At 42.7% G+C, this 27,110-nt stretch overlaps 2 protein-coding genes and 1 pseudogene across 10 annotated transcripts in view; 1 reads left to right on the top strand and 2 right to left on the bottom strand.

Moving 5' to 3' along the window:
• Positions 1-27,110, top strand: part of MRPL33 (mitochondrial ribosomal protein L33) — a 61,283-nt gene that overhangs the window by 20,055 nt on the left and 14,118 nt on the right. The window contains exons 5-11 of one of the 4 annotated variants that reach the window (XM_081253824.1): positions 2,557-2,761; positions 3,416-3,540; positions 10,823-10,907; positions 12,076-12,235; positions 13,030-13,048; positions 15,066-15,172; positions 21,493-21,571. In XM_081253824.1, coding sequence (XP_081109950.1) covers positions 12,214-12,235; positions 13,030-13,048; positions 15,066-15,172; positions 21,493-21,571 — 227 coding nt within the window. In that variant the 5' untranslated portion in view covers positions 2,557-2,761; positions 3,416-3,540; positions 10,823-10,907; positions 12,076-12,213. Of the gene's footprint in view, positions 1-2,556; positions 2,762-3,415; positions 3,541-10,822; positions 10,908-12,075; positions 12,236-12,318; positions 12,402-13,029; positions 13,049-15,065; positions 15,173-21,034; positions 21,342-21,492; positions 21,572-23,154; positions 23,331-27,110 lie in introns of those variants that run through there. The other 3 variants (XM_081253823.1, XM_081253822.1, XM_081253825.1) reach the window with 3 other exon arrangements.
• On the bottom strand, positions 9,843-10,275 carry LOC308627856 (cAMP-regulated phosphoprotein 19-like; annotated as a pseudogene). The gene has a single exon. The product of its transcript is annotated as a cAMP-regulated phosphoprotein 19-like (transcript).
• Positions 22,178-27,110, bottom strand: part of RBKS (ribokinase) — an 81,927-nt gene continuing 76,994 nt past the window's right edge. For 3 of the 5 annotated variants that reach the window (XM_081253819.1, XM_081253818.1, XM_081253820.1), the window contains exon 8: positions 23,427-23,657. In XM_081253819.1, the coding sequence (XP_081109945.1) occupies positions 23,484-23,657 (174 nt within the window). In that variant the 3' untranslated portion in view covers positions 23,427-23,483. Of the gene's footprint in view, positions 23,658-27,110 lie in introns of all 5 variants that reach the window. The other 2 variants (XM_081253813.1, XM_081253821.1) reach the window with 1 other exon arrangement.

Genomic DNA, 27,110 nt, shown 5'->3' with positions numbered 1-27,110 from the left:
TCCAATGCTGGAATAGGTGATACAAAACTTTAATCTTTTTCCTTGGTTTAGTTTGAAAATGGACTAGATTGTTAACATACAGACACATTTTTGTGTGGGGACTTGCTCCTTAAGTGCCAAACTGATGTTCTAATGCCGCTTCACATGTCTCCCGGCTGAGTGACTCAGCCCTGGCCTCATGAACCCTCCACAGGCTCTCCCTCCCTCAGGGGTGCAGGTGTGTCCCCACCTGGGTCAGAGGCCAGGAAACTAACCACAATATCCTGGCTAGAGACATAGGCTTCTGCCTTGGAGGCAAAACAGGGTGAAACACAGGCAGGCAGGATCCCAAACCACAGAAGCTCAAGTTAGGTCATCTTTGTGAACATGACAATTCACTGTCTCTCTTGGTCAACAAAAAGAAACACAGACCCATTCAAAAATGGTTCTAAAAGACTGAGAATATGCATAACTATGGCAGCTTGACATTGAATGCTGTTCCAAAGCAACTGAGAAAGTTAATTAGCCTTTCTTTTCACAAGCCAAGAAAGGTGCAATGATACATTCACACCCGTCTGTAGCAGGACAGTCAAGTACAGGAGTTTAAATCACTTTTCTGGCAGGCAGTGAGTACAGTGTTTGAGTTCATGTTCCCTCCTCACATGCACCTAGCAACTTGGGGGACTGCATGCTGGGCAGGAACCATCCTTCTGGGAGATATTGCAGACATTCACAGGATTGTCCCTCTGTGGGACCCGCCTCTCTGGGACAGTTAGAAATTACATTGAGGATCAGGTTAGGGGGGAGGAAGCCATGATGGAAAATTATTGTTCCTTTGAAAGTAGTTATTCATGGAAACTTTGCTATGACTGGTATGGCCATTACCGTGGTCATATCATTTTACTTATACGTGGACCCCAGTCCAAGGCGGAGGTAGATAAGCCCTTGGGAATGCACAATTACTACTTGGTTCGGAGGTAGATAAGCCCTTGGGAATGCACAATTACTATTTGGTTCCCTTGTAGGAATTAAGCAAATGAAATTGATGATAAAAATGCACCTGCTTTAGAAGGCATTCTCTCATGTTCACAGTATATTTAAAATAATCATTAGGAAAAAGGGCCTGGTGTTTTGAAGAGTCTGTCAGAAATCTTCAGCCCAATTTGTTCGTAGGACAGGAGGAGAATGGATTTACTTCAGTTGAAATCTTAACTTCTATTGTCAGGATTATGCAGAAAGTCTGGATAATGCTACACGTAGGAAAAACAAAGAGGAACACTTTCTCTTCTAGACTGGCACCCCTGAAGACTAGGAATAAAATCACTTCAACTATGAATTACTGATCTGTTCCTCTAAGGCTAGTTAATAACGAACACTGTTTATCCTTTGGAGGATTTAATATTTCCCCAACCCACAAGAGCCATACTGGTTGCCTATGATCCTGGGCTAGGTCTTACTGACATCTGTTTTTTTTTTTTTAATTAATTTATTTATTTTTGGCTGCATTGGGTCTTTGTTGCTGTGCGCGGGCTTTCTCTAGTTGCGGTGAGCAGGGGCTACTCTTCGTTGCGGTGCTCGGGCTTCTCATTGCAGTGGCTTCTCTTGTGTGCAGAGCACAGGCTCTAGGTGCACGGGCTTCAGTAGTTGTGGCACGCGGGCTCAGTAGTTGTGGCTCGTGGGCTCTAGAGCACAGGCTCAGTAGTTGTGGCACACGGGCTTAGTTGTTCTGTGGCATGTGGGATCTTCCCAGACCAGGGCTTGAACCTGTGTTCCCTGCATTGGCAAGTGGATTCTTAACCACTGTGCCACCAGGGAAGCCCCTGACATCTGTTTTAAACAGAGGAAAGAGGGGAGTATTAGAATTGATGCTGACTGTATTAAATTCTACCCCTTATGTACATGCTTGAGGCAGCTTCATGGAATCCCTCCTCCAGACCAGGTGAGTTATTTCTGGAGCTGGGGCTCCTTTGGCCACCCATACCCCACTGGTTGGTTCAGCCCCTGCTTCTTGTAGCAGACCTACTTGAGAACACCTGTGTCTTTATTGGCTACATTTCCATATAGCCTTTTAATCTTCACAGATGAGACAATTTAATACACTCCTACCTCACATGACCATGGGTTCTACTCTGGGCCAGCATCAGGACCAATCCTGTCCTGGGCAGAGGGCTAGAAAGACCTTGATCCCAGAAGTTGGTGTCTAGTCATGATGGTTACTGGCCCCACTCTAGCCTCATACCCTGGCCCTAGAAACTGGACTCTTACCTCATCCATTCACTTGACAAATATTTATTGAGCACCTACTATGTGCCAGGCCCACACATATGGCAGTAACTAAAACAGAATAAAATACTCACCTTTCTCTAACTTATACTCTGTTTTAAGGAACCGAGTCTTGTCTTACCATTCCCAAGTTTCAACCTTGGTTCCCCGATCAGGAAGTCACTTCTAGAACAATCTTTCTCAAACTTCAATATGCATACGAATCACTTGGAGCTGCAGATTCTGATTCAGTGGGTCTAGGGTGGGGCCTGAGATTCTGAATTACTAACAAGCTCCCAAATGTTACTGCTGCAGCTGCTGGGGATGTTGCCTGGATTACGCTTTGAGTGGCAAGGATGTACAGCCAGTAGCACCATCGGTGAGTCTGTTAGAAACACAGAATCTCAGGCCTCACTTCAGACCTTCCGGCTGAGAATCTGCCCCTTGACAAGATCCCCAGGAGTTGAGAAACCATGATCCAGAACAGTGATTCCCAAAGCACAAGCATCAGAAGCATCAGGTGAGAATTATAAACTACCTGGGGACCACCCCCCCATCCCTCACCGAGTTGTATTATTGGGTGGTGAGCACCCCAGGTGATTCTGATGGATACCAGGTTTGAAGACCTCAAAGAGCATTTTCAGAGGGCACTTTCCTAGGCTCATGGGACCTCACAGTGAAAAAAGCCTTAGAGTTGATCTGACGATAATCATCTGAGATTGCGGGCTCCTCTGAAGTGATTGTCACACAAGTCCCAGGTAAGAAACTGAGGCCAGGTCCTTGTGCAGGGTCCGTGGCTAGTACACGGTGGGGCCGGGCCTTGCTCCAAATTCTCCTTCCACCGCAGCCCCGCCCACCCCAGGACTGCCTCTCCTTGACCACGCCCCCAATCTTCCTCTCCTCCAGCCCCTTACCGCCAAACCTCCACACCCTCACAGCCGCTTTATTTCAACACCCACAGTTGCCACCCTCTCCCCACCCATGTCACCCATCAACCAGACCACACGTTTAACTGGTTGACTTTCCCCAAAGACTGATTCTGCCAGCCCCTCGATAATGTTTTCAGCTCTTTGGGGGAGGTGCAGTGCGTGGGTGGGAAGGGTGTTGCCTGCTGGCCTTCCATCCATCTTTCAGGAAGGCAATTAAGTTTCCTGCTCTTTGTCTTCTGTTTCAGCCCCTCTTTTGCTAAGTGTCCTGCAGCCTTCTGGAATGTATGTGAGCACCTCCGCTCTGCTTACAGCTTCAAGACTTCCTCGTTCTTTCAAACTGGCTACGTTCTCCCCTCCCCTGCCTACACAGGTAGGTGCTACTCACCGTCAAAGTTAAATGGACACACCTGGAACTTATGGTCTAAGGTAGGGGCCTTCTTTCGGAGTCCACAGATCCCTAGCCCAATAACGTAAAATCCTGAGTGTACACTAGAACCTCCTAGGGAGTTTAGAAATCCAGTCTGTACTCAGATCAATTAAATGAAAACCTCTGGTGGTGGGAGGCAGGCACCAGTGGTGGACAGCTCTCCCCAGGTGATTCTGATGTGCAGCCAAGGTTGAGAACCACTGGAAAGTCCAGGTAAAATTGTTTCTGGATGGGCATATGTGCATTTGGTGGAAAAGCTAAGCCATAGCCTTTAGCAAGTTCTCAAAGTCTTCAGTGATACTTTTCTCCTTACCTTTCTCCCCCTCAAAAAAGGCGCAGTGACTGGTCTAAGACAACAAACAAGAAGAACTTACCGGTTATTACAGAAACACCAAATACATGTGTTAACTAAATAAACAGGCACTAACATGTAGAGCAGCAAAAGTGCCTATTGTTGCTTCACAAGTGAAGGGGACTTGGGAATGCTGTGTTTGGTGGGATGGGAGAGTCCCTGCCTCTCTCCCAATTAGCCAGGAAAACGGTGTGATTTCAGATGCTGCCACTACAGAGATCTGATCACATCACTTAACTCCCCTGCTGCCCACAGAACCAAGGCCCAACCCCTGACGATAACATCCTGGTTCCTTCCTTCCTGGTTACCTAGCCCCAGGCATCCTTTCTAGTCACTGCGCTCATTTCTTCACACACTCTAGCCCCAGAAGGATGCTCACTGCTCATTTTTTTCGACACCTCTCTGCCTTTGCTTCTATTCTTCTCCTGGTTCCTCCCACTTTCCCTGTCTCAAGTAGACATGGGAGGGGAAGTAGGATTGAAGAGACGGAGAATGGCTGGAGCAGGGTTCCCTGGTACAGAAGGTGCTCAGTTCATATTTGTCAAAGTGAGTGGGGCAGCTGCCTTGTGTTAGGAGCTCCTGCTGGTGGGGGGTGGTGGGGGTGGTGGGGGTGGTGGGGGGAAAATATACAGAGATTCAGAAGCTCTGGCCCTCAGGGGACTTAGATGCCAGCAGGGAGGCAGACCAGTGATCTGGCTGCAGGAAACATAATAGGTGCTCTTAAGGGAATCTGTGGAAGGGAGAAGTGGGGTAGGATGGGGAGTGTAGGGTCAGGAAAGACTTTATCCAAAAAGTAACTGATACTCTTCCAGAAAGGGCAGGCCCCAGTGAAGAGAGATGGGGCTGAATTAGGAGAGCGAGGCCAGACTATGGAAGGCACTGAATGCCAACCCGAGGATGCCCACTGCTCACAGATTGAATCTGGTTGGTGCCCCCAGGTCTTGCCAGCTTTTAGTCTTGCTCCCTCAGGAAGTTTTTGCTGTAATACTAAGCTGTTGAAGCAGAGGACCCAATTTTGAAGCTGTCCCATCTGCCTGGAGGTGTCTGAGCTTGTGAAGGTACCAGCTTTTTGCAGCCTTCTCCAGCAGAGTCTCCCTCCCTCAAATGCCAATGTTCCCAGGCCCCTGGGACACGTCAGGGAGCCAGAATCACCGACACTGTAGACAAGAACGGTGGCTATACTTCCCAACTGTAAGTCAGGCAGGACGTAGGTAGGACAGTGGGCTGGACAATGGGCAGTCAGGGACCTCTTAACACAACAGAGGAGGAGGGGAACAGCCTCCAGATCCTCGGGGTTGAATCCCAGTGCTAAGAGCTGGGAATGTGGTGTTGACCAATGCAACATAGACACCGTGGCTAAAGCCCTGCGAGAGTAGATATTCAATAGATTTGTTCTTTTCCTCCATCTCCTTCCCTGGGTTAAGAATCTAGGTTAAACGGCTGTACCTTCTCCCAGCTGCAGAAAGAGGATGAGTGCCTCTCCCAGCTGCAGAAAGAGGATGAGTGCCCCTCCCATAAGGACTATACCCTTTCCATTTGGGCTTCCAGGATGATCTAATTGTTTTTCACTTTAGTAAGGCACAGAGGGCTCATTACGTAAATTCAGGCAAACATACACACCCCAGATCATGAATTACATCTGTATTAATAAACATTTTAATTAATACTTACCAACTGCCCACGAAGTGTGAGGTGTAAATAACACGTGGATGGAGGTTGAAGAAATGAGACTAGAAAGCCACTGCTTCCTTTCTACTCCATTCAAGAATTTCAAGAAACAGTGTACATGCTATCTCTTTTAAAAAGTAATCATAAGTTCTGAAGCCTGAAACAATCAACAATACACAAATACTTACCATTGTTTGCCATTTACATGTAAATATTTATTAATAATTTAACATTTGTTTTTTGGTTTTTTTTTTGCGTTACGCGGGCCTCTCACTGTTGTGGCCTCTCCCATTGGGAGCTGCAGACGCGCAGTCTCAGCGGCCATGGCTCACGGGCCCAGCCACTCAGCAGCATGTGGGATCTTCCCAGACCGGGGCACGAACCCGTGTCCCCTGCATCGGCAGGTGGACTCTCAACCACTGCACCACCAGGGAAGCCCTAACATTTGTTTTTTTGTTTGTTTGTTTTGCCTTTGGCTATGCCTCATGGCCTGTGGGATCTTAGTTCCCCCATCAGGGATTGAACCTGGGCCCTTGGCAGTGAAATTGCGGAGTCCTAACCATTAGACAGCCAGGGAATTCCCAGTAATTTAGCATTTGTATGGTGCCTCTCTTCTCAGATTTATTCATTCATTTATTCAACAGATATTTAATAGAGGCAGCAGGCGTTGTTCCAGGCACCAGAATACAGCAGTGAGTGAATAAGACAAAATTCCTGATCTTAAGATGTTTACATTCTGGTGAACGAAGATAGACAATAAGGAAATCAACAAGTACACAACTAATATTACATGGTGATAAGTGCTGTAGGAAAATTTAAAGTGGAGTAAGGAGAATAGGGACTGTGTGTGTGTGTTGCTTTTTTACATAGAGTGGCCTCACTGATTAGGTGACATTTGAGTGACAGGATTTGTTGATGGATTAGATATAGGGTGTAGGAGAAAGAGGTGTCAAGTTGGCTGCCGGGGTTTTTATTTGAGCAACTGGAAAAATGGAGTTGTCACATACTGATTTAGAGGAAGCCTGTGAGGTGCAGCAGAAGTTTGGGAATTTGATTTTAGACCTGTGATGTCAAGTAGGCAGTTAAATACACTAATCTGAAGTTCGGAGGAAAGGTTGGGACTGGAGACATAAATTTGAAAGTCTTCAGCTTGTAGATTTTTAAAAACAAACCAGATGTGACCATCAAGGGAATGAGTGTAGACAGAGATGAGATCCAAGGACTGGATCTGCCTTCATGACCTCATCACCTCCCAAAGGCCCCACTTGCAAACACCATCACACTGGGGATTAGGTTTCAGCACGTGAATTTAGTGTGGGGCTGGTGGGTGGGTGTACACAAACATTCAGTCTATGGCAGAAACTCTGTAACGTGGTCCCCAATTGTTTCTGAAGTGTTGTCTCCTGTCTCTGAGGCAGCAGAGGTCTTACGTGGTCTTCTGCTCCAGGCTGTTCCTGCTGCTGCCAAGGGCTCTCTCCTAGCTGCACTAGTCCTCTGCATGGTCAGACAGTGTGAGAAGGAAGTACGTAATGGGAAGTGTGACAGAAGGCTGCAGGGCCTGTGGGTGGGGTTTGAAACCTCAAACTGGAATCCAGGGCAACAGCTCTGGAAGAGAATGTGGCCATTCCATAGTCCAGAGTTTCTGTGACCTGTGGAGTCTAAGATTATGAGGACATCCCTCAAGAGATGAAGCTTTATTTTACACTGTGAGCTCCGGAGACAGATTTCATTTGAATGAAGATTCTATGGTTTAAAATAAAGCTTGAAGTCCACTAAAATCTAGTCCAGTGGCTGTGCATCAGATTGTGGCTTTTACAAAAAGGAATCAGAGTACCTTGGAGAAATGGCTGATTCCAGGTTTGGGCCAGGGAAAGTACAAGGTTAACCTGAGACAGCTGGTGACAGAAAGCAAGGAAAGAAGTGTGTCAAAAGAACATTGGAGACTTCCCTGGTGACGCAGTGGTTAAGAATCCTCCTGCCAAGGTAGGGGACGTGGGTTCGAGCCCTGGTCCGGGAAGATCCCACATGCCACGGAGCAACTAAGCCCGTGCGCCACAAATACTGAGCCTGCACTCTAGAGCCCGTGCGCCACAAATACTGAGCCTGCACTCTAGAGCCCGTGAACCACAAGTACTGAGCCCACGTGCCACAACTACTGAAGCCCATGCGCCTAGAGCCTGGGCTGTGCAACCACAATGAAGAGTATGCCCTGCTTGCTGCAACTAGAGAAAGCCCGCACGCAGCAATGAAGACCCAACACAGAAAAAAATAAATTAATTAATAAATTTATTAAAAAAACAAAACAAATCATTGGACCAACTTGAAGGGAAGCCTAATGACCTACTTTGGGAAAATTCAAACATCAAAAATAATAATGACCATGTTTGATTATAAAACAATGAATAAAAATCCGTTAAAGTGATACTAAAAAGTTAAAGAAAATTACAGAAAGGGGAAAACCTCTTTGTCACCACTGGAAGTGACTCATGCTAAGTTCTTACTCTGAATGTTAGTAATTAAAGAGAAAATAATTAGCATTTACCCTGACTTTCTAGGAGGAACTATAATTCAGCCTCAACTGGTTATAGAAAGCTCTGCTTTTATTTATTTAATTAATTAATTTAAAAAAATTTTTGGTCGTGCTGCACAGGCATGCAAAATGCAGGATCTTAGTTCCCCAACCAGGGATCGAACCAGAATCCCCTGCAGTGGAAGCACAGAGTTTTAACCACTGGACCACCAGGGAAGTCCCTAGAAAGCTCTTCTTTACAGAAGAAAACTAGCAAATGAATAAGAAGTGAAATGTTAGAAAAATTACCATTGTGTACCCTCAAATGTAATCTCTGAGTCAAAAAAAAGATCATCAATGGATGCTAAAACCATGAGGAAAGGTTCTTGGGGAGCAGGATATTCTCATATGCCAAAGTACCACCCTACAGAAAACTGCAAAGAGAAACAAAATCTACTTTTACAATGGAGAGATCCAGAGATCAGCCAACCTAGCACTAGCAGTGGGACAACCTGACATTCTGGACCTCCTGATATGTTGGGATATGAAGCTGAGAGCATCATGTCCTCTTGTCAAAAGTGTTTTAAGTGAAATCTACTCAAGCCTTTAGATTTACCTTCCAATTTACAGGAAATACAGGGGATAGAAGAATAAATAAAATGACCACATAAGAAAACAATCAGACAAATTCAGTATACGAGACACTCCACAAGAAACTAGCTCAGTCTCTTTAAAAATTCAGTATCACGAAAAAGAAAAAGTGAGGGGTTTTGTTTTAGATTTGAAAGAGATTAAAGATTTATGACAACTAAAGGTAATGTATGAACCTTGACTGGACATTTTTTTTTGCAATTTTATTTTTTAAAATTTTTTGGCCGTGCCACATGGCATGCAGGATCTTAATTCCCCAACCAGGGATTGAACCTGCACCCCCTGCATTGGAAGCATGGAGTCTTAACCACTGGATGGCCAGGGAAGTCCCAGACTGGACACTGTTTTTGAAGAAACCAGCCATAAAAGACAATTTGCCTATGGCTTAGAGATTAGGAAACTATTAATTTTTTTGAGAGGTTGTGCAAAACTACTGTATTTACAAAAATGGCACAAAAGTGAATTCAGTAGTCGATGCACATGCACACTTCATTCACATCTTCAACAACAAAAGGTATTCTAACACTATAAAACTGAATAGGAATACTAGCTTCAACAGCAGCTGTTAAGCACTAGAGTCAGAATGGGCAAATATTGCCCAAGTAAAATTCTATTGTTAAAGCTGAAACAGATTTAAGGCCATTCAAGTTCAAGCACAGGATACAAATCTTTTGAAACCCAGTCTATTTGTGTTTGAAATATGTGACCTTTCTTCTAACTTGTGGTCTTGAACTTCTGTTTTACAAAATCCAAAAGGAAAATACAGAGGAAATCAATACAATAGAGGTTATATTAAATAAGAGTAACATACAAAGCTATAATTAAGATGAATTAAAGAAAGCCAAAACATTAAAATTGTAAAACTTGCTTGTTACTTTTTGGAACCAGCTCTGCACTAGGAGTTAGGTAATATATACAATTATTGTCAAGTAGATTACTTTATGTTGCTCTAACATGTTCTTTTTATCAGTGCACTGTTAAACTAATCAAAACTCCACACATGTATATTCCCTTACATACACACTCCACTACCTGCAAAGCCATAATTCTCAAATGACTTAGTGAGTGAAAGGAAATAAAAAGCGGAGAAGTAACATATTAAGGAGAAGTAATGGGAATTAGAAGATTCATGCAGTTCAGCTCTTTTAATTAGCCAGCCAGCTTGCTAGCAACAAGAGATGGTTTCCATTGAGGAAGGTCCTGCGGAGTGGGAATGTGGTCACCAGTGACCTCTGTCTGATCCGGGGCTGCAGTAGGAAGTTGCTTGTTCTTCATTTTTGCTTTAGCCATGTTGTAATCCCCAGAATCAAAATATTTTTGCCCTTTCTGCAATCTTTCCTTAAAAAATCGGAACCTCCAGGCTTTGGTCCCAGATGAGGGTATCTTGCTTTTAATTTTGCTTCTTCAGCTTTCTCTGCACTAGTCACTTTGTCTTCCATTTCCTTCTGCTCCTCCGCAGAGGCTGGAAGTCCTCGGGGACTTCTGCGAACATACTGCTCCCTCTTACCCAGCTTCTCCCCCAAATTATTAATTTTTTAAGGAATAAAAACACTATTGTAGTTATAATGATCTTATTCTTGAGAGATACGTACTTAAATATTTAGGAGTGAAAGTTTATGTCTCCAATTTGCATTTACACAGCTTAGCCAAAAACCCTAACCATATATATATGCATATACATATGCATATTTAAAAAATTCCATATACATCAATATACATAGCAGAATCTTAACATTTGTTGAATTGGGTATATAGTTTGTTCATTATACTATCCTTTCTACTTTTTGATATATTCGAAATGCTTCTTCATAGAAAATTGGGGAGGGGGAAGAAATACTGTACAGACTCTGGGCCTCTCCTCTGGCATCCAGCTCTTTTAAAGGACCCTAGATGACTGATATACCTTCAGGAATGAGAATCACTGATCCAGTGCCCACACTGAGCCTGAAACTGAGGTCTGAAGAGTTGAAATGACTTTCTAAGGGACAGAACAAAGACTAGAATTCACGTTCCTTGGCTTCCAGTCCTGTGTTCCTTTTTTATAGATCCCCAAAAGGAATTTCCTAAATAAGAAACCTTATCTTCTTGAACACCTGAAGCTCTTGTTTGTCAGCAGCTGAACTGCACAAGGTAAGGAAGGGTTTGGGCACCTAGAGGGTGCTCAGTTGCTGGAATTAAGTTATGGGGAAAACAAAAAACAGAGGTACTAAGTGCAAGGACAGTCCTAATTTTAAAAATTGTGTTGTATTGTATTGGAGAGCTACATTTTCTCTTTTTAATAATTTTATTACTTGCAATGAGGATGATCCATGAGAATAAATCTTTCACATGTTTGTAAAATTTAATATATAGGTAAAATCACAGATTAGAAAAAAATCCTTAAGTCCTGCTTATTGGGAAATGAGGTTTCGGCTGAAGTACCTGGTGTTGAAGGAGCCCAGGTTCCTTGAGGAGAGGTGAAGATTGAAGATGACGAAGTGGTTAGGTCCCAGTGTCTAGAGGGAAAGGCATGAGTCTTTGCACTCAGACAAAATCTGGGTTCAAATTCTGACTCTGCCGTTTACTAGTTTTGTGACATTAAGCAAGTTATGTCAGCGCTCCCAATCTCAGCTATTCGGTCCCTATTGCCACGCAGGTGCTTAGATACAGCAGTTAACAAGATGCATAGGGCCCTGCCCTCCTAGAAATCCAACATTTAATTAAGGAATAGGGATATTCAGGTGGAGTTCTCTATTCTGGAGGGACTGAGAGTAGATGTTAACTAGGTGGAGATGGAGATGGGCCACAGGAGGCAAAAGAAGGCAACAAATTTAAGGAAATAACGCGGGAGCCCGATAGCCTGAAGCGGCTGAGGAACATAGGGAGTTCCTGTGGCTTTAATGTAGGCGGCTGCGATTATTTATGAAACATGTATGGAAAGCACCTAACTCTGACCCAGAAGTAGGTGCGAACCCCGAGCGATAACAAAGTCCCTCTCCAAAAGGGGAGGGGACTCCACACACTCCAGCACCGCAAAAGAGACACCTGGAGTGTAAAGAACACAGGATAGGGCTTCCCTGGTGGCGCAGTGGTTGAGAGTCCTCCTGCCGATGCAGGGGACACGGGTTCGTGCCCCGGTCCGGGAGGATCCCACGTGCCGCGGAGCGGCTGGGCCCGTGAGCCATGGCCGCTGAGCCTGCGCGTCCGCAGCCTGTGCTCCGCAACGGGAGAGGCCACAGAAGTCCGCGTACCGCAAAAAAAAAAAACAAACAAAAAAAAACACAGGAGGGAGGCAGGTTCAGCCCTGAAATTTATACAGGGGGCGTGGCTTCGGCGCACTCCCGGCACCCTCTTCCGGATCGTCGGAACATCCTCTTCCGGAACAGGCCTGTGCCCCGGAAGCAGTTATTTGTTGAGCGAATTTCGACCTGTTTCCGAGGCTGAGGCTGCTATCGCCATGTTCCTGTCCGCGGTCACCTGTAAGTGGGGCTGGAGGCGGTGGCAGGCGGGCCCCGGGGACGTTGCGGGTTGGGGTGCGCGCGCCGGTCGGGAAGCTGACTACAGCGCCCGGCATGCCCCGCGCCGCGCTCACTGCGGGGCTAGTGGGTCTCGGGGTTCTGCGGCGCTGGTTCTGGATCAGTTGCGGTTCGTTCGGACTGTAGAGTCAGCCCGTCAGGAGTGGGGCTCTTTCCCCCGCCCTCTGTAGCGGTGTGTTAGCAGAATCTCCGGACGTGCTAACTGGGGAAAACCTCTAGTTCAGTCGTTTAGAACTCTAAAGATGAGGAGCAGTGATTGACTCTAGGTCATACAGCTGGGCTGGGAATGAAGCCCTCTGGCTCCCAAGACAGTGTTCTTCCATGCACCAGGCTGACTTCCCGGTTAGAGTTAGTTTCAGTTCTCCACCTGATGTGATGGTTGTTGGAGTTTGCACAGGTTAACTTATCAAACAAGAGGCTTGTTCTAGTGCAAGTGTTTGCACCTGAGAAGAGGAGCAAGTGGAGCAGATCTTAGTTTAGGAAGATTTAAAAGGTAACCAGTCCAACTGAAAAGACTGCATAGCATTACATCCAGAACTGTGGTGGTCTGATTGGATTTTTAAAAACCTGTAAAATCCTAACGGGATCCCTAATAGCTAGGGAGTAGTTACTTGAGTGACAATTTATGGCCTACTTCATGATTTAAATAATTTTGATTATCCTGACATTATATGAGCTTTGCATAAGCAAGATAATAAATCGTTATTTTTCTTTTTTCTTTCCTCTCTACAAAAAAGTTGCCAAGACCAAGTCAAAGTAAGTAAAAGTTTTTCTCTTTTTAAACTTCACCTGTTTATGTTAGATTCATTAGTCCCACTGCTGCCAATCAATCCTTATGTTAAATTAAGCATTTGGCTTCAATTTTCTAGAAGTTGATTTGAGGATTAGTTACTTGATGAATTATTTTGGCCCTATGAACTATTTCAAAAAATATTTTCCCTCTTTCCCAACTGACCTACTTAAGTGAACATTCAAATAATTTACTAAAAGTTGCTCTTGGGCTTCTCTGGTGGCGCAGTGGTTGAGAATCTGCCTGCTAATGCAGGGGACACGGGTTCGAGCCCTGGTCTGGGAGGGTCCCACATGCCGCGGAGCAACTAGGCCCGTGAGCCACAACTACTGAGCCTGCGCTCCGCAACAAGAGAGGCCGCGATAGTGAGAGGCCCACGCACCGCGATGAAGAGTGGCCCCCGCTTGCCACAACTAGAGAAAGCCCTTGCACAGAAACGAAGACCCAACACAGCAAAAAAAAAAAAAAAAGTTGCTCTCGCTGTCTTGTTCCTAAACAAATCATCAGGGTCCCCGTGCTCTCTTTGGACTACCACTGCAATTCTGTTTCCTCAAATTGAGGACCAAGGGACGTTTGTCTGGAGCCCACTACAGGAATCTAGCAGAACAAGCTGTGATTTGATTAATCGACAGAACCTGTTTTATTGAGTTTTGTAATCCTTTGCCTTCATGGTATAAGCATTTCAAAAATAGCAAAGGCTAAAGATTTCATGCTGTATCAGAGAGACTATAATTACCAAACTGGTATTTCAAAATAAATTTTGTAGACAATAACCAAAGTAAGATTTTCTGTGTTAAAAATAGAAAAATTCTAAAGCAGCCTTTGGTTACAACCCAAGACATCACAAATCCTTAAAACTAGGTTTTTTGGATTAAAGTTAATGAAACACATGTATGTTCGTGTTTTACCCTCAATATTTTTTATTGATTAATATAGCTTTTCCCACAATCCAGTTATTTATTTCCCACCTTCAGGTTCTGTAGGAATCTCCCATGCCTTCAGTTTCTTTAGAGATGCTCCCTGTCTGTCATGTTCTTTGAATCCTTGTGCCATTTGTCATATATGTCTTGCCTTACAGACCTTGTGTACACAACTTACCTTCCATACTATTACTGTTAGTTCTCCAAGGTGCAGATGTGGACTTACAGGGCTTTGCATTTCCTATAGTGCTTTCCACAGAGTAAGCACTTAATATTTGTTGAATCTTTTTGGATGAATGACTAATTATTGTCTATCTTAATCAACAGATATTATATCCCTCTTAGTATGAGGCACTGTGCTGTACATTGAAAGGGATACAAAGATGTGTAATATATCTTAGATATATTGTATATTTGAATGCTTCAGATTCTTTTTTGGAATTAGGTGAGAAATCAAATAGCATGATCTACATAGGGAGATAAGACATGTGCAAGAGTAACAAATAGTATGAGGTATTAAAAGGTCCAGTGCAGCAAAACATGAACTTTAATGCTTTGGGTGACTAGAACTTAAACAACTTAAACAAAATATGAAGGGGAACAGGGTTTTGCACATTGTCAATGTAAAAGTTCCAATACCTTTATTCTGTCCTTTCCTGATTTTACTCTTATTACTCATCCGTGGAAGATAGGGCTCTTCTGAGACAGCCATCTTCCTGACTGGCCAGCTAGGGTTACCAGTACTTGCATATTTTTCTCACTCCTGACTTCTGCTCTTTCTAAAAGGTGGGTGTCTGAGTCTGTTCCCACAGTGTGGTTTGATTGTTCTTGTTGCTTTGGTTAGGTCATTACCAAGGCACCCTGTGTAATGGAACAAACCTTGGGAATCAGAACCATTCAAGCTGTGATTTATGGAAAAATAGGCTGTCTTAGAACTGAATTTAAGGCTTAAGTGATGTCTCACAAGTAATACTGCTGTATAGGGTTCTCAAAATGTGCCATCCCCCCATGACTGATTTTATTCTGTTTCCTCAGCTTGTAACAACTTGCTTTTAAATCTTAGAACAATTCTGGTGAAAATGTTGAGCCAAGCTGGAACAGGTTTTTCCTTCAACACCAAGAGAAGCCGACTGCGGGAGAAACTGACTCTCTTGCATTATGATCCAGTAGGTAAGATTCAGAGACGTTACTCCATAATAAATTCAAATGCTTTCAAGGCCTGATGCCCTTTTCAGATTGATGCTGAACATCTTTGGCAGTTTTGTGGCCCCTTTGTCACTATAGCATTCATTCCAGGTACATATTGAAAGTTTACTGTGGTGCTAGTTAGTATCCCAGGTGCTGGGATATATGAAGACACAAGATAGACTCAGTACCTGTGGTTTTGGCACTTACAGTCTGGTTTTGGAAGGGAGAGAAAGGAAAAATGACAAATTATGTTAAGTGCTATGCGAGAAACAAGCAGGATGCTGATATACAGGATGAAGTTGCGGGGAGGTGGATCCTACCTTTATCCTTTAGATAGGATAGTTCAGGGAAAGTCTATCCAGTAGGAGATAGTTAACCAAAGATCTGAAGGTGAGAAAGCAGCCATGTAAATAGAATAGGGGATATTGTTCTGGAAACAGAGAAGAGTGTCTTGAAAAAGGGAGGGAATGTTCTGCTGGGGTCATCTGCCCAACAGTGGCAAGTAATTAGGTCCAGATTCGAGTTAAAGGAGTATGCTGTCTATATATTAGAGCAGGAGGGTAGGAAGTTTCATTTTCTGTTTTGTACCATCTGCCAAAATGCCATAGTAAGTGATAACTTTAAATGGCCTTAGTGGATACAAACATTTGTCTGAAAGAGACAAATGTTCCAAAGTCCAGATAAAAAGGGTCAGCACCCCGATTATTGTTGGTGGTAGCCTATCCTGTTTTTGGATTTCATGAGCCAATTTATGCAAAATTAACTAGCAAACAAAACGGCAGGCCATTCATCTCATTTTTGTGCCTTTGCTTCTAAACAGCCACCCCCCCCCTTTTTTTTTTTTTTTGTGGTACGTGGGCCTCTCACTGTTGTGGCCTCTCCCATTGCGGAGCACAGGCTCCGGATGCACAGGCTCAGCGGCCATGGCTCACGGGCCCAACCGCTCTGCGGCATGTGGGATCTTCCCCGACCGGGGCACGAACCCGTGTCCCCTGCATCGGCAGGCGGACTCTCAACCACTGCGCCACCAGGGAAGCCCTAAACAGCCCCTTTATAATTGCTTCTTAATAATGGCTGTGCCGGAGCTTCTGGGTTGGTAATCACGTGGGGATTCTGGGAGACTGGCATGCTCAGAGAGGGCACGAAGCTTCACTCCCTTTCCCCGTACCTTGCCCTATGTGTCACTTCCATCTGGCTGTTCCTGAGTTACTATCTCCAGGCGGATAGTGTCAGAGTTGAGTTGAATTGTGAGACACCTGTTGGTGATCAGAGTTGAAACTGGTGCTAGAATCTTATTTCTCCAAATTAATCCATTATATAATGAAAGATAGGTGCTTAATGTCATAATCAACTTTTTCTTTAACTAAAGAACAAGACCTGATAGACTCTCTTGTGGCCAAGATGGAGCAATGGGACCAAATTTACTTTCCCACTTGAAACTCAACAACAACAAAAGGACAATATAGGCAACAAAAGACAGTGATCCTTGAGAGAAAAGAAACAAACTAGTGCTTGTGAATAACCAGACCAAATGGAAAATTCTGTCTTCTTTGTTTACCTACACAAGTCTTCAGGTCTTCAGATATGTGAATGCATAGTAACATAAGCACCCATAGTCTCCAGGCAATCTGAACCCCATTTTATAGGTTAGGAATCTGGTACCAAGGATCTTAATCAAGGACACACAGCTAAAATATGTGACAAAATACAAATTTGAACTCAGGACTGTCTGACTCCAAGTCTAGGCCCTGAATCACTCTATGTATGGACCTGTTATTGAGAGATTTCATAGGAGGCTAAAACTCATTTACTGGTGTATGAACTGTGGTTGGGCATTAATGCGAATCTGGCTGACAGCTAGCCACCTTACTAGCTGCTTTCAGAGTTTGTATGGAAGGTCTCACAACCACTGTTCATTATGCTGCATTCGTCAGTGTCTAAGAAAAACAAAAATAATACCACCTTAAAAAAAAATGAGGACTGTACCAATGTAAGGAGGCATTTAAAAAAGGCTCTGAGAGGCCCAGTTGTCAGCCTAAAATTGGTATAAATTCCGTTCTTTAACAGAAATAAAATTTCCTGCTTTTTTTTGGTGTTAAAATTTCTGGTCATTCTTTATTATAATAAAAAGGAGATTCTAGGTTTGTACCTGATAATTAGGAGTCTGAATTTCAGGATGATATCTCATATGGTGGAAAAATTATTAGAATGATAAGGTATGTGTTTTAGTCTGGGTTGATATAACAAAGTACCACAGACTGGGTGACTCATAAACAACAGATCTTTCTTCCTCAGAGTTCTGGGACCTGGGACGTCTGAGATCAAGGTGCCAGCATGGTCGCTTTCTGGCGAGGGTCCTCTTCTAGTTCATAGGAAGGGGTTCTTCTTGCTGTGTTCTCACATGGTGGAGGGGCAGGCAAGCTCTGGAGTCTCTTTTATAAGAGAATGAATCGCATTCATGAAGGCTCCACCCTCATGACCAAAGCACCTCCCCAAGGCCCTAACTCCTAATACCATCATCTTTGGAGGTTAGGATTTCGATGTAAATTGGGGGGAACACAAACATTCAGACCATAGCAGTGTGATATTGGATTGGTGTGGTTTTCTCCTGATTTCTTTGTCAGCTGGTGAAAACCCAAAGTGATGAACTTTACAATAAAGTAGTTGTTTTTCTACCATTTTAGCTCCATTTTAGAGTTTTTTTAGGAACTTGTACAACATTAATAAATGTTGATTGAATAACCTTCTCATATTTTAAGTGTGAAAATGGATTGGAATTTTCACTGTTAGTATGGAGGTGTTAGGAACTTATTATTTGTCAGACTGATTTTTAAGTTTTGAGATTGGGAAAGGATACAGCCATAAACAGTTGGGACTGTATGTTGAAAGTGGAAGAAAAGATTCATATGTAAATTTCAAACAGATGATTAGAGCTTTTCTGATAAGGAATGGTCGGAGCCATGACAGCACTTCTGAAGAAGAGAATGTTCTGGGATAGCAGAGCGCTTGGCTTTCTGCCCACTTACTGAATGCCGTGGAGGCTTACGTGATATTTGCCTTGCGGCCTGCCCCATTGCCCAGGGTATCAAATAGCTTGGCAGTTCTCCCAGCATATTTTACTACAGTGAATAAATGGTTAGTTTAAGGGTAGTGTTTTGCTTGTCTGCTTTATGAAGGAAATCAGGCAAGGAAACATGGAAAAATTTCCAATTATTTGAGTACTTTATGGTATACTCTATGGCTAGAACCAGCCTAAGTCCTTTCAAACTCCTTTTCCTCATATGAAACTAGATGCAAATTTCCAAGGAGGAAGGATTAAAGGTTGAGGCATAAGCTTATTAAACTTGGTTAAATATATGAAGGTTTATTATAAAGAAAATGAAAACTTGTCAGTTTTAATTCCTTGGATGACTAAACAAGACAATATAGACTTTAATTGAAGCAGAATAGATTTAGGTTAGATGTAGGGAAAGAACTTGACAGATTCATTCTTCTGTGAATTAAGCAGCAAATATTTTGACAGAAAATTAATTTATGTTTATGATTGTGGATAGCAGTGTGGCATTTCAACTCATCTAACACATACTGAGTGTTTGCTGTCTGGCAACCTGTGAGGGAGATGGAGTTATCCCTCTCATAGGGGAGAAAACTGAAGGAAGAGTATTTTGAGAAATTTGCCCAAGGACTCACAGTAGATAAATGGTGGAGCCAAGGTTTGAACCCAATCTTTTTGACTCCAGGCCCCATATTTTTTTCTATTACATGGAGCCAAATCAGTCTGTTTTCTTTCTTTTTTTTTTTAAATCAGGACCTTCCCCTGCGGTCAACACTGTCATTCTTACCTCCTATCACCATTTCTCTACACTATATGCCCTTTCCTGTTTTAGCTCATCCAGATGCTGCTGCTGCTTCAGAGGCTAAACTTGACCCTCTCTGTGAGGCGTTTCCCTTACCATTCCAGTCGCCTTTGATCTTTAGGTTCCTGTGGGGCTTACTGGACATCCATGCAGGCACCTCATGATACACTGCTATTAAATCAGGGACTTTTACGCTTTCATAAATTCCACTTTGCCTGGCACAGTTCTGTGAACTTAAATATTTATTCTTTGAATTAGGGAAGGAATGCAGCAAGTAAATCAAAATTTTTATGAATAAAGCCTTGCTTTACTAATAGTCATCAGTTACTTCTGTTCAAGGTCATTTAAATAATCTCCTGACTGGTTATCCATGGGACAAATTATTTTTTTTATCCATTTTTTAGTTCCATGTAGAAAAACATGGGGGAAATATTTCTTGCAATGAATAACATAGTCTGGTGGGAAGCTGTTTGGGTTCTTTACTACTGTCTTATAATGCTTTGTAGTCTTCCTTGGACTTTGAAGCAGCATCAGTCCTACTTATGTTTAATATTAGATGATTTGAAGTATATTAAAAATATCCCTATATACAAAGTAATAAAATATGTATTTTAAATTAACTTTATAGATAAAATTCTGTTGACTGGTTAATGGTTATTAATTTCAGCTGCCCATCAGAATCATCTGAGGGTTTTGAAAAAATACAGACTTCCAGTCCCCCTCTAGTTCTATAGAACCAGAATTAGGGTAGAGGTGGAGGTAAGAAGTAGGAGTACATTTAAATAAGCTCTCTAGCTAATTCTTAATCATAGACAGTTTGGGAATCTCATATACAGGGTATCCATATTGATACAGAAGAATAAGAAAAAAACAAAGCTAAAATCTCTTTATGTAGTAGGGACAAGTGAGTTGCTGTTGTGTCTTAGTCTTTTGAGTTCCTGGATCTTCCTGGATGCACTGTTTTTGGTTTTTTGGCAAAGAAGAATTCAGGTGGTTTTTGTGTGTGTGTGTGTGTGTGAGTGTGTGAGAGTGAGAGTGAGAGTGTGAGAGAGAGAGAGAGAGGAAGAGATGTGTGATGTTAATGGAGTGCTATAATAGGGCATTACAGGAACTATGAAAACCTTATTGCCTAGCATCTAGTCTCTTATCTTTCATCCAGGCAGTTAGCATTTTTGTTTTGGGTGTTGCAGAGAACTGTACTCTGTTATGATGTTTAAAATGATAAGATTTGGGGACACGGGTTCGAGCCCTGGTTTGGGAAGATCCCACATGCCATGGAGCAACTAAGCCCGTGGGCCACAACTACTGAGCCTGTGCTCCGCAACAAGAGAGGCCACGACAGTGAGAGGCCCGCGCACCGCGATGAAGAGTGGCCTCCGCTTGCCACAACTAGAGAAAGCCCTCGCAGAGAAACGAAGACCCAACACAGCCAAAAATAAAAAAAAATAAAAATAAAAAATAAATAAGATTTGGGTTATGATGTTAAATCTATTACCAAACTTGAAAATTTATATTTGGGTATGTGAAACCATTTCTGGAAAGTGCAAGGTTTAAAGTGTATTTACTCTTTCAGCCAGGCTTCCTTTTCTTCTGTGGTCTGCTCAGTTTTTACTGCTCTTTTTCTGGAGTCTAGGTCTTGCTTTACCTCCTACAAGAGTGGACATTAGCTGGTTGAAGATGTTGTTTTTCATTTTTTTGCTTGTAATTTTCCTTTTTTAAATTTGGTTATTTCACGTTGGTTGAAATGTGACCTTGTGGGGTACCAAGGATGCCACTGATTGGCTGGTGCACCTTCCCTTGTTTTCCTTACCATTTTCTCCAGTCTTCTCTGATCTCTGGGATTGAGAAACTGAGTTAGCAAGTCAGCTCCATCCTCATGACAAAGGAAAGTAAAAGAAGAGAAGGCTCATGGTCTGATTTGTATTTTTATTAAAGAATGGTGACGATATTTAGTTTTCTGCTACAATCCTTTTTTCTCCTCCTACAGTGAAAAAAAAAGTCCTCTTTGTGGAACAGAAAAAAATACGCTCCCTCTAAACAATGGATTGAAAATGAATTTGATTTATAAGTGAGAAGACTGAGGGCGGGATACTGATTCAGAAATTCTGCAGCGTGTAATGAAAGAAGAGGAAATGGCATGGAATCACTGCCTCCTGTGATTTGAAGGCCATTGTGAAGGAAAACAATGCAGTGAAAGAAAGTTCTTCATATTAGGACATATATCATTGCATCACATTTATTTATCTTTCTGGATATTTTTATAGCCCTTAATAAAAATATTAAAATAGCCTGTATTATTGTCTCTTAGTGGTGTTTTCCCCCACTATTTGAAATTTTAAAAACTACATTCCTAAAAAATAACCATTGTTTCATATAAGAAAAGAAAATTTTCCATAGTGAGATTTGTGCAAGAGTTTCCAGTCTGTTCTTTCTTGTACTTCACAGAAAAGGCAGAGTCACAGTCCAGCGTGATCTTGAAAGAACTCCCATGCAATAACAGAGATGGCAGCGGTGAGCAGGAATGGTAAGAAGGGAGCCAGCTGTAACACAGAAGAAACCAAGAGAACTGCTAATTTTGATTTGTGCTTATATAATTAGAAAAATGCCATTGGTCCATATTCTCAAACTCATGTCTCCAAAGTAGTATCTAGGATTTTCTAGGACAGCTTTGGACTGCTTTAACTCCTAGATTTTTTTTTTTTTAAAAATAAGAGGCGCTGGGCCTCCCTGGTGGCGCGGTGGTTGAGAGTCCGCCTGCCGATGCAGGGGATACGGGTTCGTGCCCCGGTCTGGGAGGATCCCATATGCCGCGGAGCGGCTGGGCCCGTGAGCCATGGCCGCTGGGCCTGCGCATCTGGAGCCTGTGTTCCGCAATGGGAGAGGCCACAACAGTGAGAGGCCCGCGTACCGCAAAAAGAAAAAAAAAAAAAAAAAAAAAAGAGGCACTATAGTGTATTTCCATAAAGCTAATGGCTAGGGCTTCTGGGGCACTGGTACCACACAGCTAATCAGCTTGGAAATCCCTATCAGATAAGGATTCCTGCCCTACCCAGATTTGTACACTTTCCCACCCGAGCTATTGTTTACTACAGATTTTCAAAATTGCCCATTTTCTTTTTTTTTTTTTACAACTTTATTGGAGTATAATTGCTTCACAATGGTGTATTAGTTTCTGCTTTATAACAAAGTGAATCAGTTATACATCTGTTCCCATATCTCCTCCCTCTTGCGTCTCCCTCCCTCCCACCCTCCCTATCCCACCCCTCTAGGTGGTCACAAAGCACCGAGCTGATCTCCCTGTGCTATGCGGCTGCTTCCCACTAGCTATCTACCTTACGTTTGGTAGTGTATATATGTCCATGCCTCTCTCTCTCGCTTCCATTTTCTCCTTTACTTGTCAAATTTCTGGTTGAAGGTAAGGATCAGCTCACATTTTGAGCTCTGCTGGTATGTATCCTACTGCATTTATAGGGGAGAAGGATAGAGTGTTCACCATGACCACAAGCATTAAGAAACCAATGTTGTTCCAAAATAACAGGTGTTCCTCCCTGTGGCCCAATCTGTCTCCTGAGGAAATGTGAGCACAGCTCTCTGGAAATGAAATTAGACAGTTGTTGAATCTTAGAGGCTTGTGGCATTATAGTCAATCAGCTATTTTTCTGGCATCTTTTGTTAAAGCTCTAATTCAAAGCAATACTAGGTGAGATCTTGGCTGTTTTTAGATTGAAACTGTACATTGTGGTCTTGGGTTACAAGAAAAATCCTTCACCTGATCCTACCTAAGCCCAGTGTTAAGGGTCTGTGACATGCATGAATCACCTTTTTTTCAAAAAACTTAGAATCTGGCTTAGCAAATGACTTGTCTATTCAGCACATGGGCTGAAAGTAGCCCACAGGTGGTATTTACAATTTAAAAAAATCAGTTGCTGAAAGCTAAATGCTGAAAGATTTCAATAAACATCCAAACTTCTGGCTTCCCTTGCAAAACCAGAAGCTTTGACAACACCAAAGGCAAAGCTGAATGTCAGCTGCCCCTCTTAGAACGGCTTGAGTGGCCCAATTCATATGCCTCCTTCCCTTGTTTAACATTCTCTGCTCTGACTCTAGACACCGTTGTATGCAACCTCTGCTGTATGGTGTTACATTATAGTATCGTGATGTGTTGGCAGTCGAGTTTGCTGGTTCCTGGTTCCTGAATAGTGGTATTGTTGGTACAAGTCTTCGTTGTGGAATCCTTAATTCTGTCTAGTTGACTTTTTCATGAAAAGCAAAGAAATCATCATTATAAAGAAATAAATGAAGGCTTGAGGATACTTAGTAAATGAATATAGTATTTGCAAAGAAAGAAGAAGATGACATAGTAAGTTGCTAGTTAAGAGTGACCATCCCCAAGTATACTTTATTTCCAGGTATATTTATTTTGGAGTTAATAGCAATCAAAACAGATCAAGGGGCAGGTCTTTTTTGTATGGATAAGATGACTGTGTTCCTATAGCCTGGACACTGAGTGCTGCGATGAAATTGGATCTCTTGAGCATTTCTTCCAAGGACAGATTAGGGTAGTAAGCCAGGTAGAAGGCCAACGCTCCCACAAAACTGTCACCAGCGCCCTGTAATTAAAAGCACAGTTGTAGAGATAAGCATGTAGCCATCTGTTGCCCAAACTGTATTTTCAAAATATTTAAGTACACTTTTTATTTTAAAATAGTTTTAGGTGTACAGAAAAGGTACAAGGATAGTAGAGAATTTCCATATACCCCACATCTAGTTCTGTAAACATTATTATGGTACATTTGTCACCACTAATGAAATAATGGCATTATCATATTAACTGAATTATATACTTTATTCAGATTTCACGAGTTTTGCTTAATGTGTTTTTTCTGTTCATATCTCCTTCGACTGCTGTAGGCTGTGACAGTTTTTTAGACATTTTTTGTTTTTGTTTTTGATGACCTTGATAGTTTTTTTTTTTTTTTTTTTCTTTTTGCGGTACGCGGGCCTCTCACTGTTGTGGCCTCTCCCGTTGCGGAGCACAGGCTCCGGACGCGCAGGCTCAGCGGCCATGGCTCACGGGCCCAGCCGCTCCGCGGCATATGGGATCCTCCCAGACCGGGGCACGAACCCGTGTCCCCTGCATCGGCAGGCGGACTCTCAACCACTGCGCCACCAGGGAGGCCCAACCTTGATAGTTTTGAGGACTGGTTAAGTATTTTGTAGAATGTACCTCAATTGGGATTTGTCTGTTTTTCTCATGATTAAACTGTGTTTACGGTTTTGGGGAGGAAGACCACAAAGGTGAAGTGTCATTCTCATCATGTCATATCAAGGGTACATACTGTCAACATGACTTACACGGATGATGTTAACCTTGAGCACTTGGCTAAGGTAGTCCTTGCCAGGCTTCACCATTGTAAAGTTACCTTCTCTTTTTATACTTGCTCTCTGGAAGCAAATCACTGAGTATAGTCCACACTTAAGGGGTGGGGAGTTATGCTCTACCTCCCTGAGGGTGGAGTATCTCCATAAATTATTTGGAATTCTTCTCTGTGGGAGATTTGTTTCTTCTCCCTCATTTATTTATTCAGCTGCTCATTTATATAAGTATGAACTCAGGGCTATTTATTTTATTCCTTAGGCTATAATCCAGCACTACATTGTTTATTTTTTTGCTCAAATTGTTCCAGTTTTGGCAGTTGGGAGCTCTTTCAGTTGGTACTTGTGTCCCTTTGACATACTTCCATCATTTTATTTTATTTTATTTATTTATTTTTTATTTTTTTTTGCTGTACGCGGGCCTCTCTCTCACTGCTGTGGCCTCTCCCATTGCGGAGCACAGGCTCTGGACGCACAGGTTCAGCGGCCATGGCTCATGGGCCCAGCTGCTCCGCGGCGTGCAGAATCCTCCTGGACCAGGGCACGAACCCGTGTCCCCTGCATCGGCAGGCGGACTCTCAACCACTGCGCCACCAGGGAAGCCCCCATCATTTTATTTTTTGAGCAGTTTCTTATTTTTCTGACATTATAAGATGCTCCAGGCTCATCTTGTATATTCTCTGCCCTAGCCCTAGAATTAGCTGTTTCTCCATTAAAAATTCATGCAGAACGTGGTGACAGCCATTCAGATGTTATTTTCAAACTAAATGTAGGGTCATATAAGGCTTAGTTCCATTTTCTCTGAATCTCCAAAGGCCCAGTTGGTGAAGGCCATATAGGGACCCATGGAAATAGAAAATACCAAAGAACGTCTGTTGACCTCTGCCTTCAGGTAGGGCAGTACCTAGTCATGTGTTCATCCAACAAATGTATTTAAAATAAATGTGATGATACAATTTCACTTGAAAAATCATTCTGGTATTTAACAGCTTTCAGGGTCATTTTCCAGTTTTTCCCAGTTTGTTGCTTCCTTAGTCCCAAGAGCTTTCATAACAAATCTTGAGGCTATACCTTGGTATGCATGGTTGTTTCAGTTGCAGTTTAAGTATTTACTAAGCTGTGTGCCTAGCACAGTGATGGGTACTTGAAAAAGAATAAAATCAATTGTGGATTAAATGCTAAATAGTATGGCAGAGTTTATAAATACTGTTGAATTTTAAGGAATGGTTGAAGAAAGCCTGCCTAAGGGGAATCCTTATGAAATGAGACAGATTTATAGAGAGAAGGAAGGCCTCAAAGAACAAAGATATAGGAGGAGGAAGGAACAGAGTGAGCTCATGAGACAGTGAATGGCTTTAAGGAGAATGACATTTCCCCTTGTTTACATAGATGAGCAGTCAATATTCAACTTGCCAAGGAGTCATAGTAACTCAGGTGTGAATTCAACACTTTCCTTCCTCCCATAAATGTTTTCTGAGTACCTAAAATATGTCAAGCTCTATGCTAGGTGCCTTGCAATTGTTTATTAAGTGTTTCCTGAGGGAAACAATGGAGAAAGAAAGAGACAGACAGACATGCCCTCCCTCAGTTTACAACACAGCAATGTGACATAAGAAAGGTCTGAAACCAGAGAAATTCTTAGCTGGGTGGAGGGTGTATTATGAAAACATGGAAAATACTATAACATATGAAGGGTTATGGCAGACTCTAAGATTTCAAGTCTTGATTCCTCCTTACATCATACACAAAATTAAATTCCAGGTAGGTTAAAGGCTTGAATGTAAAAAATAAAACAGTAACATAGTATGAAAATTTAGATGGATATTTGAATAATTGTAAGCAGGGAAACCACGAGCCAGTCAGTAAACCCAAAAGCCATAATGAAAAAAAATTAGATTTTAATTTAAAAAATTAAAAAAAATATGTCCAAAGACACTGTAAATAAAGCCAAATGGACTTCCCTGGCGGTCCAGTGGTTACGACTCCGTGCTTCTGCTGCAGTGGGTGCGTGTACAAGCCCTGGTCGGGGAACCAATATCCCGCGTGCCGTGCTGTGCGGCAAAAAAAAAAAAAAAAAAAGATCCAAGTTAAAAAGCACAAATTTGGTGAAAATTCTTGTAATACATATGACATATTCCTCATACTCAAAGAACACCTTCAAATTGCTGGGAAAAAGACAAATGCAGGATAAAAATGGACAAAGATATAGGTCTGCAATTTCAGAAAAGGAAATGTAAATGGCCAGTAAACAAACATGAAAAGATACTAAGTTATGGGGCTTCCCTGGTGGCGCAGTGGTTGAGAGTCCGCCTGCCGATGCAGGGGACACGGGTTCGTGCCCCCGTCTGGGAAGATCCCACATGCTGCGGAGCGGCTGGGCCCGTGAGCCATGGCCGCTGAGCCTGCGCGTCCGGAGCCTGTGCTCCACAACGGGAGAGGCCACGACAGTGAGAGGCCCGCATACCACCAAAAAAAAAAAAAAAAAAGATACTAAGTTATCAGCTGTTAAGTAAAATGCAAATTAAAATAATATTTTTGACCCATCAGATTGATAAAATAGTAAGATTGATAGCAAGAGCAGCAAGATGAAGATGGAGAGGACAATGATACTCTCACATATTGTTGGTAGGAATGTGGAAGAGTAATACAGTATTTGTTAAAAAATGTGTGTCCTTTGATTTAGCAGT

This window comes from Mesoplodon bidens (genome assembly GCF_964165515.1).
Source record: "Mesoplodon bidens genome assembly, chromosome: 14".
NCBI classification, from domain to species: domain Eukaryota; kingdom Metazoa; phylum Chordata; class Mammalia; order Artiodactyla; family Ziphiidae; genus Mesoplodon; species Mesoplodon bidens.
This window is presented reverse-complemented; position numbering and strand designations above follow the sequence as displayed.